Source organism: Leptopilina heterotoma, unplaced genomic scaffold (genome assembly GCF_015476425.1).
Source record: "Leptopilina heterotoma isolate Lh14 unplaced genomic scaffold, ASM1547642v1 Lhet_462, whole genome shotgun sequence".
Lineage (NCBI taxonomy): Eukaryota > Metazoa > Arthropoda > Insecta > Hymenoptera > Figitidae > Leptopilina > Leptopilina heterotoma.
Genome location: NW_025111094.1, coordinates 89230 through 98541, shown reverse-complemented (window position 1 = coordinate 98541; position 9312 = coordinate 89230). Strand labels below are relative to the sequence as shown.

Here is a 9312-nt window from a genome sequence, read left to right as displayed (position 1 = left end):
CTTACTATTATTCTAATTATTTGAGAAATTACTATTAATTTTATTACTCTGATTAAGGTTATTTTATTTCAAGAATTTACTTTTGTTTATCTCGGGATTAACTAATTAAATAAAACACACGTTACTTTGTTGTTTGAATTAATGCCCGAACGCCAGAGATATTTTATGGAAAAATATTCAAACCTAAAATTTATTTAATTTTACGCTAGCTCAATCTTTTCAAGGAGAGCGCGGGGTAAGAGAAATCACCAGTTAGTTTGTTTTAGTTTTTGATTTAATCACAAGAAATTACAGGTCCAGACGGGACCTGTTCAAATGTTACAAAAATGACATGTCGTGAAACAAAGGAAATTGATACAAATTAATTCTGAGCGATTAATCGTCAGGAGACAACACATCAACACTTTCGAGACTCACCGGAGATACGCCGACGTCCCCTCATTGTCCCACGGCTCATTATCACCAGGAAAGAGTGCACAATTAGATAAAATTTTAATTATTATAAGAACGTGGTCTACTGCGACCTGTCAATACAACGACAAAAACGAGAATCAATTAAATGGCCGACGGGGACGCCTAAGTCGACGCGCATCTCCACTTCGTGGTGAGTCCCACGCGCACTTGTTACATAGATTTTCCGATGGTAATCGATGCGCAACAGTCAGTAATTAGGTAAATTACCGACTGTCGAGAAGAGTTCATAAAAGTTCGCTTAGTCTCCGCGAGGGGCACTGCACGACGACGACTGGTTCGCAAGATGGCTGCGGCCAGTGTTATGACAGCTGATGTCCTCGCCGATGGATATTAGTTTTACTGCCAATTAATATGACCAGCATTTATTTCCAGTAATAAGTAAGGAAACATTTCCCATGTTGGACGAATACGGAGCAATATCTCGGCAGTAATCCGGGCGATGAGAAGTCAAGAACTCGCGGTGTTAAGTTTTACATGAAAGAATATCGAAGTATCAGTTTTCTTATGTTTACAATAATTGTGTTGACCAGCGATCTGACGGTTCGCTATTTTACAGGTTTGAAACTATGCATTTTGCGAAAGTGGATAAATAAGAGAATAATTCTCGGAAGGAGAAAATAAATGTTGATTCTCGATTTGACGTGAATAAGAAAAGATTAGAATTCAATTATTGACAAAATTTATTAATTTGTACGCGGCGAATAAAATGCCGCGTTACAACTCCCTCCTGCCAAGGGTGAACCTGGGGGGGGGCTTGAAGGCGAACCGATGAGCTCTCTTCAACGAGTCATCTCCGTCAGATTACCGATCGATCACAATAGTCATCAGATTTAATATTATAATTATAGTTTTTCATTTCCGTGATTAGAATTTTAATTTAATTCGATTAAAAACCAAATATCAATTCACAAAAAAAAAATCAATTGAGAACGTTTCAAGTTAATAATTAAAGTGACATTCAAAATGATGGAATATAGTTTGTCGATTTCATATCAAAAGGAGTTAATTATTTTTATGGAAGGATTTAGGTTTCGAAAGCAAGAATAATAACATGTTAAATAAGATTATTAATAAATTTAATTCTAAAGTAGGGTATTTCCCCTCCCTACAAGGGCTAGTACAAGAAAATTTTAATTTGCCGAATGGTTCGGGTAATTTGTCGTTGGTCTCTGTTCAGAGAGACGTGGACATGAAAGGTAACCATGACCTGGCTGGTGGCATTTACCACAAATGCCCCGACGAGCCTTATCCACTCCCCAGTATTTGGGTTTATTAATCCTGGGGTAAGTTGGATTTTGGGCCAGGGATTTCTTCAACGCCGGCTGGGGCCCGTGAAGTGAAGGGCCAGCTTCTGGCAAATTATTTGGGGTTGATTGAGGCCTTAAGGCCCAATCTTCATGAGGGGCTGGTTCTGGACTCTCTACCCTGGGTAAGAAGATTTCCTCCTCCGGTGACAGGCGGATAGGTACAGCCTGGCCGATGGAGCGGCGAATTTCCTCCAAATCGCTCTCGGAAAACAAGGAATCCTGATAGGGGAAACGTCCTCGTGTGAGCAAATGGCGAGCTGTCACCCAACAATCAACCTCCTCCTCATAGTCCAGTCGACGTGGACCAAGCAATATCTCCTCTGTCAAATGATTTAATAAATTTAGTTAACTGATAATAATATTAGGGTCAGAAATTTTGGCAGAACGAGATTATTCCGAGAAGAGGTGAATTAGTAAGAATAAGACCGATTACGTAATTTACGACGGTGAACGCGTTCCTCTTCGAATGCAGGGTTCGCGTCTATGATCGGATCAACCACTGGGTCCGGCTGGGCGGACTCAGATTCAGTATCGGACCAATTAATATCTAACAATTCACGATTCGAAATGCGTTCTTCTTCCGAATCCTCAGATTCGCTGCTCAAGTCCTCGGCATGATAGGGATGCAAGTGTGAAGCGTGATATCTACCCGCGAGACGACCTTCTACTGACGCCAATTCATAGATGTTACGAGAAATAATTTTGGTTATCATAAAGGGGCCATGAAAGGCTGGGGCCAATTTACTTGCTATGTTATCGCGTTTACTGGAAAGGACATGAAGTGGTTTCTTGACCAAATCTCCGATTTGTGTCAATTACTACGCCAAATTTTGTTAAGAAATCTATCCCTAACACGCATTGATCAGTTAACTCTGGAATAACTTTAATTGTTAAATCGCGAGTCACTCCCGCGATAGTGACAGGCAATATTGCCTCACCAATGATTGTTTCAATCGTACCATTGGCCAACATTACGTGACCCGATTCAAGTTCATTTATTTTATTACCTTTAGATTCAACAATTGATCTACCAATAGAATTCAAGTAAGTTCTAGTCGAGCCAGTGTCAACTAGTGCTTGTACTTCAGTACCACCAATTAACAATTTAATGTATGGTCTCGATTGAGATCCGATTCCACACAATTTATCAAGGTTAATAAAAGACTCGAGGCCCAATATAGGGTCCGAATCTAGAGTTAAGTTATTTTCATTTTTCTCCTGAACACTTACTGTGTCAGTTGAAATTTTACAAGTTACTTCTGAATCGGTTAAACTTGATTCAGATTTATTTACTGGTGGCTCAACCAGAAGCTTACCAAACTTACTATTTTCATCGTTTATTTTCATTTCAGATTTATTTGTTAAAGAATTTATTTTATTTTCAATTACTACCTTACTTGAATGGGGCGATGGAAATGCTGATTCTACGTTAAGAGTTAAATTCATGTCCGATTTCTTGTTAGTCAGGGTCCTAGGTAACGAACAAGGAGAAGCATCGACCCTAGCGCTGCTCTCCTCAACTAGTTTCCCTGACAGTAATCTGAATTACAGTCATATTTGGTGAATTCCGGTTTACCGCAAATGTGGCAGAATTTTTTCCAAGCTAATTTACAATTATCCCACGAATGGTCATTAGCTTGACAATTAAAACACGGTGGTTGTTGAACCGCTTCCCGAAATTCTGTACGCTTAATTTTACCTTTACCGTTACTTGCCTGGTGAGACTTAGACTTGTTATTTAATTGATTCGGTTTACTCGAGTTATTTTGTTTCTTAAAATTTGACTCTGAAGGGGAATTTTTGTTTCCTCTCGAGATTTTATTAATTTGTTCAGTCATCGCGCTGAACATGTTTACTAATTTATCGATTGACGAGTCTGAGTCTTTGGTATTATTCGAAGCTACTGAATTTTCATTACTATTACCCGAAAAGGCAAATTCTGGGAAGAACGAATCTTCCGGTTTTTGAGGCTTTCTCTCAACTGCGAGTGAGCTGTACATACGTTCAACGTCAGATGCAATGAGAGACAACTCTTCTAAATTATTAAATTCGCGACGTTTGATACATTGTTTTAATCTCGGCAACATGTTCATGTAAATTCTATCCAACATTTCCGAACTCGTGACGGCACGGTTAAATTTACAATACAATCCTTGCATGCAGGTGAGATAATTCGCGGTGGATTCACCCGGGCCTTGGATTCTATTTGTCACCTGATCTTCGAGTCGCCATTGATAATTCACGTCACCGAACCGAGCGCGACAGGCAGCTTTAAATTGGTCCCAAGAGGACCACTTGAATTTATTTTGCCTATACCATTGAAGCGCGATTCCGTCAAGCAAAAGTACCGCGGCGCGAAGGACTTCTTCACTGGTGACAGAGGAAATTTCCATGACGTCATCGACACGCTCAAGAAAATCCTCAACGCTAACCTTACTATCTCCCGAAAATTTTATACCCCATTTCCGAACGATAGAATCTAGGGGCTTCCTAGATGGGGCCACGATACGTTCACGAGCGAGATTCGAAGCTAAAGAATCTAGCTGGTGATTCTGTAATGGATTTTCATTTGACTGCGCATGATTAAAATTCAATGTCGCGTTATTTGCGCACTGGTTGCTGATTGGTCTAAAAAAGTTAGAATTATCTTCGTCATTTACATTTATTTCAATATTGTTTACGGGCGAGTCAACATCAACGGTTGCTGAGATACCGCTGGGCTTTGGTTTATTTGAAATTTTCGATTCTAGTTCAATTAAACTTGAACTAGATTCAGCCCGCTCTACTAGCTGGCCAAAACCGGGCCCTTGCCTGGGGCTATCTAGCGCCATTTTTGGGCCAGGCTTCGAACTGGCTGGATACTGGCAAAAGGTTTCGCCAGGATTGGACCAGTTAACAGTCGAGACTTTAGGAATAGTCCCAACCGATCGATTTGTAGTCAATGGGGTTCGAAAGGCTGACTTGTCATGTGAAAAATTGTTAATCGGTTGTTTAATTACGTCAGTGTGTAAAGGTGTCAAAAACTCTAAACCCGATTGTGTTACGGAGACGTCGCTAGAAGCGCCATCTATTTTCGCGGTCAAATTTTCATAATATTTTGGCAACGAAAAATCAAATTTTGGTTTTTCAATAGTCGATGTCATTACAAAAAGAATGACGTTATGACGTAATGACGTTATGATGTCGTTACAAAAGAATGAATCGAACTAGTCGTGGTTATTGTGTGAAAAGGCGAATTCTGGGTACTCAAAACCGTAGTTGAAAAACCTATTGCATTTCCTTCATAAATAGGATTTTTAATTATTTTGTGTACTTGTTCTGATGAATCAGAACCAGTGTTTACAGGGCTTAATTCAAATTGAATTTCATCTGAAGGAAGCCACTCCGCCGATCTATCACCGGAGGAAAAACGCAAAAACCGCGAAGCACGATCTCTCAGCGTTTGAGGGGTTCCGTGTGAATTAACCTTAAACGACTCCAAATAATTTTTTATTTGGTCAACTGACCAATTGTCAAATAAATTTGACCCGATATTATTTGGGGAATTCATTTTTAAATTTACTTCTTAGTTAATTCGCGAAATTAATAAAATTTTTCTTTTTATTGGGATTTATGGATAGGAATTGGTTCGCGACGTTCTGCCAAAGAGCTTAGACCAATTGTATTACAAGTCAATTTAAGAAAATATTGTTTTCAATTAATTCACTGATGTGATGTCACAAGATTTATTTATTTATTTATCTTTTTTTTTTTAGTTTATTACAGTGATATTAATTTACGATAAACAAAATAATAAGAAAAAAAATAATTTTTATCATTTTGAGTTCAAGAAAAATTACAAAAATAAAATTTTTAATCGATACTAAACTCGTTACAAAACTGCAGAGCAGTCGGACCAATTAAGGAAAATTTTCAAGGAATTTTCATTACACAAGAAAATAATCATACGAACAAATATTTCATCATAATAGAAAAACATAATAAACAAATAAATGTCATCTTATCAAATTGTCACCAATAATAATATTAAAAAAAATAATTTTTATTTTTATTTATTTATCCATATTTAAGTTCAATTTTATTTAAATTATCAATTTATTTATTTCAGAAATTTTATTTATTGAAAGAATAAATTTTCTTTCAACTGTGATTCTCAATTTTGTAATCATTCAGTGAATTTACTAAGAATTGATATTATACACGGGGCCATGTTGTTGGCCTAGTGACGCACTAATTTTTGTTTACTCGATTTGTCCTTGACGGACAATTTTTAATTTTCGAATTTTGACCAAGAAATATTTTTCACAATTATTTATTTTTCTGTTTTTTCGATTTATTTTATTTTGTTTAATTTCAAAATATCAATTCTTAGCTTTAACATTTGAATTTATTTTTCACGATTCGAAATTTTACTTTGTTTCACGAATATCATGGTGATTTCCTCGCGCGCGCTACGTTGGTCGCCATTTATAACGGGTGTCTTACTATTATTCTAATTATTTGAGAAATTACTATTAATTTTATTACTCTGATTAAGGTTATTTTATTTCAAGAATTTACTTTTGTTTATCTCGGGATTAACTAATTAAATAAAACACACGTTACTTTGTTGTTTGAATTAATGCCCGAACGCCAGAGATATTTTATGGAAAAATATTCAAACCTAAAATTTATTTAATTTTACGCTAGCTCAATCTTTTCAAGGAGAGCGCGGGGTAAGAGAAATCACCAGTTAGTTTGTTTTAGTTTTTGATTTAATCACAAGAAATTACAGGTCCAGACGGGACCTGTTCAAATGTTACAAAAATGACATGTCGTGAAACAAAGGAAATTGATACAAATTAATTCTGAGCGATTAATCGTCAGGAGACAACACATCAACACTTTCGAGACTCACCGGAGATACGCCGACGTCCCCTCATTGTCCCACGGCTCATTATCACCAGGAAAGAGTGCACAATTAGATAAAATTTTAATTATTATAAGAACGTGGTCTACTGCGACCTGTCAATACAACGACAAAAACGAGAATCAATTAAATGGCCGACGGGGACGCCTAAGTCGACGCGCATCTCCACTTCGTGGTGAGTCCCACGCGCACTTGTTACATAGATTTTCCGATGGTAATCGATGCGCAACAGTCAGTAATTAGGTAAATTACCGACTGTCGAGAAGAGTTCATAAAAGTTCGCTTAGTCTCCGCGAGGGGCACTGCACGACGACGACTGGTTCGCAAGATGGCTGCGGCCAGTGTTATGACAGCTGATGTCCTCGCCGATGGATATTAGTTTTACTGCCAATTAATATGACCAGCATTTATTTCCAGTAATAAGTAAGGAAACATTTCCCATGTTGGACGAATACGGAGCAATATCTCGGCAGTAATCCGGGCGATGAGAAGTCAAGAACTCGCGGTGTTAAGTTTTACATGAAAGAATATCGAAGTATCAGTTTTCTTATGTTTACAATAATTGTGTTGACCAGCGATCTGACGGTTCGCTATTTTACAGGTTTGAAACTATGCATTTTGCGAAAGTGGATAAATAAGAGAATAATTCTCGGAAGGAGAAAATAAATGTTGATTCTCGATTTGACGTGAATAAGAAAAGATTAGAATTCAATTATTGACAAAATTTATTAATTTGTACGCGGCGAATAAAATGCCGCGTTACAATACTCTACAATTATTAAAAAATGGGAAAATTCATATACAATTATGGGGGTAAAGCGTGTTGTCTTCTAAGAATTCAGTTGTTCATTTTAATTCTATTTATAAGCTATTTTGAAGAGAGAATGCGATTTTTCGACGATTGACCTAAATGTTTACTTCATACATGAAAAAGTGAAGCTTGGGTTACAAACAATGATTCATAGAACTCAGGTTGTGAAAAAGAGGTCATAGCATATGAGTTCGAGCTTACATGAATCATTTCTTATACGCTGCATTGTTCTCTACTTTTAGTCAACTTTTATCTCTTGCTTTGTTTTTTCTTTCTTTTTATACTGAGAAAAATAATTAACAGAGTCTTAATTTATAATTTCTATCTCTAATTCAAAATTTCAACTCTTTTATAGCACAAAACAAAATTATCAAAAGAAAAACATATATCGTGCATTTGGGATGTAACAGTCCTCCCCCCTTAAATCTTTCATCGTTCCGATGAAATTTTAAAGCTTATCGTTGAGATAGTACTATCGAGACTTAAAAATTCTGAATTTGAGACTATGTTTTGTTGTCCTAATTACGAATCACATACAGTGTTGTCAGTGATATTGATATCCTTGCGCTCTTCTTACATTTGGCGACGCGCAGATAAGAACGGCGAAGTGATAATTTGATGTGTTTGTTTGTGTTTTGATATGTGTCGTTTGTGTATTCTAATCATCTTCTTGAGGTAGGTATGGATTTCTTCTTTCACATGACAGTCGTTGACCCTTTGTTTCTCATGCAAAGTTGTTGACAACAGCATTTTGCATCCCTATAAGCGATGATAGTACCAGGACGTCTTTAGTGTTTGACTTCTCGAGAAGAAGAGTAGATATACAATCAAAAGTGTAAGAAGTGCTATAAGTGTTCCATAAGTTCGCATCAAGAGTAAGGATTATAAGTATGATTTCGAATTTTATACGTGTTTTATAAGTTCTTTCGTTGAAATTAATCATCTTTATTGTATTGTTAATTTCTTTATTTAGTGTCTGGTGAACGAAGTTGTAAGATGAATATGTTTAACTTCTTGCAATTGCTGCAATCATTGGCGGCATCTCTCTATTACTCTTCTGTGGAACTAGAGTGTCATGAAGCAAAAGGGCGTCCTGGCCGGCCCAAGAAAGGATCACAATCTGAGATGAAATTGGATGCGAAAATTCGTCATCTGGAAATCAAGCGTTTCAAAATCGAGGTGTTGAGAGATTCGGAGAAAATGACAGCGATGTTGAATCAATTTTTGTAAGTATTATTATAATCTATTTCTTTGTCTTCTCCTATTTGTTTGGTTTGTTTTTCATTTTTATTTATTTATATATATATATTCTTTTAGAGTCGTGTTGATCGCCCTAATGATTGTTTTTGTGGAGAATGTCAGGACATGCCTGTGTCCAATAAAAGGAAGTTGGATTTGACAGGTACTTAGTTAGTCTCCTTATTTAACATAAGTTTTTCTTTTTTGTTGCTTTACTTTTTCTTCTTCTGTTTGATTTAGAGCAACCTAGGCCTTCAAAAAAGAAGGTGGTTGACACCATGGTCTGGATTAATAGTTTTCTAGAGTTTATGTCGTCGGAACAGAAACAATCGATTGATGATCAACCACTGGACTTGTCAACCAATTTGGCTTTTCTTAACACTTTAAATCTTCAGCCAAGGGTATATGTGCAGGACATAAATTATTTGTTAAAAAAGCCTTTCACGGTGAATGATCCTCAACCAGGTCCGTCCACAAGGAATGATAGTGACAAATCTTAGTATTTAAAACCTGAAGTATTGGAAGATCCCATTTTGCTGAAGGACCCTGCTTCGGTGAATGATCTTCAACCA

The 9312-nt window shown here is 36.8% G+C and overlaps 1 protein-coding gene across 1 annotated transcript; it reads right to left on the bottom strand.

Annotated features, from left to right (window-relative positions):
• Nucleotides 1–1604: 1604 nt before the first annotated feature.
• Nucleotides 1605–7442, bottom strand: LOC122507342. The gene is made up of 2 exons (XM_043620003.1): nucleotides 6679–7442; nucleotides 1605–2101 (listed from the first exon to the last, which is right to left on the bottom strand). The coding sequence occupies exons 1-2, from the start codon at nucleotides 6716–6718 to the stop codon at nucleotides 1605–1607; spliced, it is 537 nt and encodes a 178-aa protein (XP_043475938.1). The 5' UTR covers nucleotides 6719–7442.
• Nucleotides 7443–9312: the final 1870 nt, after the last annotated feature.

What these genes read in the sequence shown, in the direction of transcription:
- LOC122507342 (XM_043620003.1), bottom strand. Translation starts at nt 6,718, where the DNA reads ATGAGCCGTGGGACAATGAGGGGACGTCGGCGTATCTCCG. An exon ending in GGGACGTCGGCGTATCTCCG is followed by an intron (nt 2,102 to 6,678) that starts GTGAGTCTCGAA and finishes ATCATTTGACAG; the next exon opens with AGGAGATATTGCTTGGTCCA.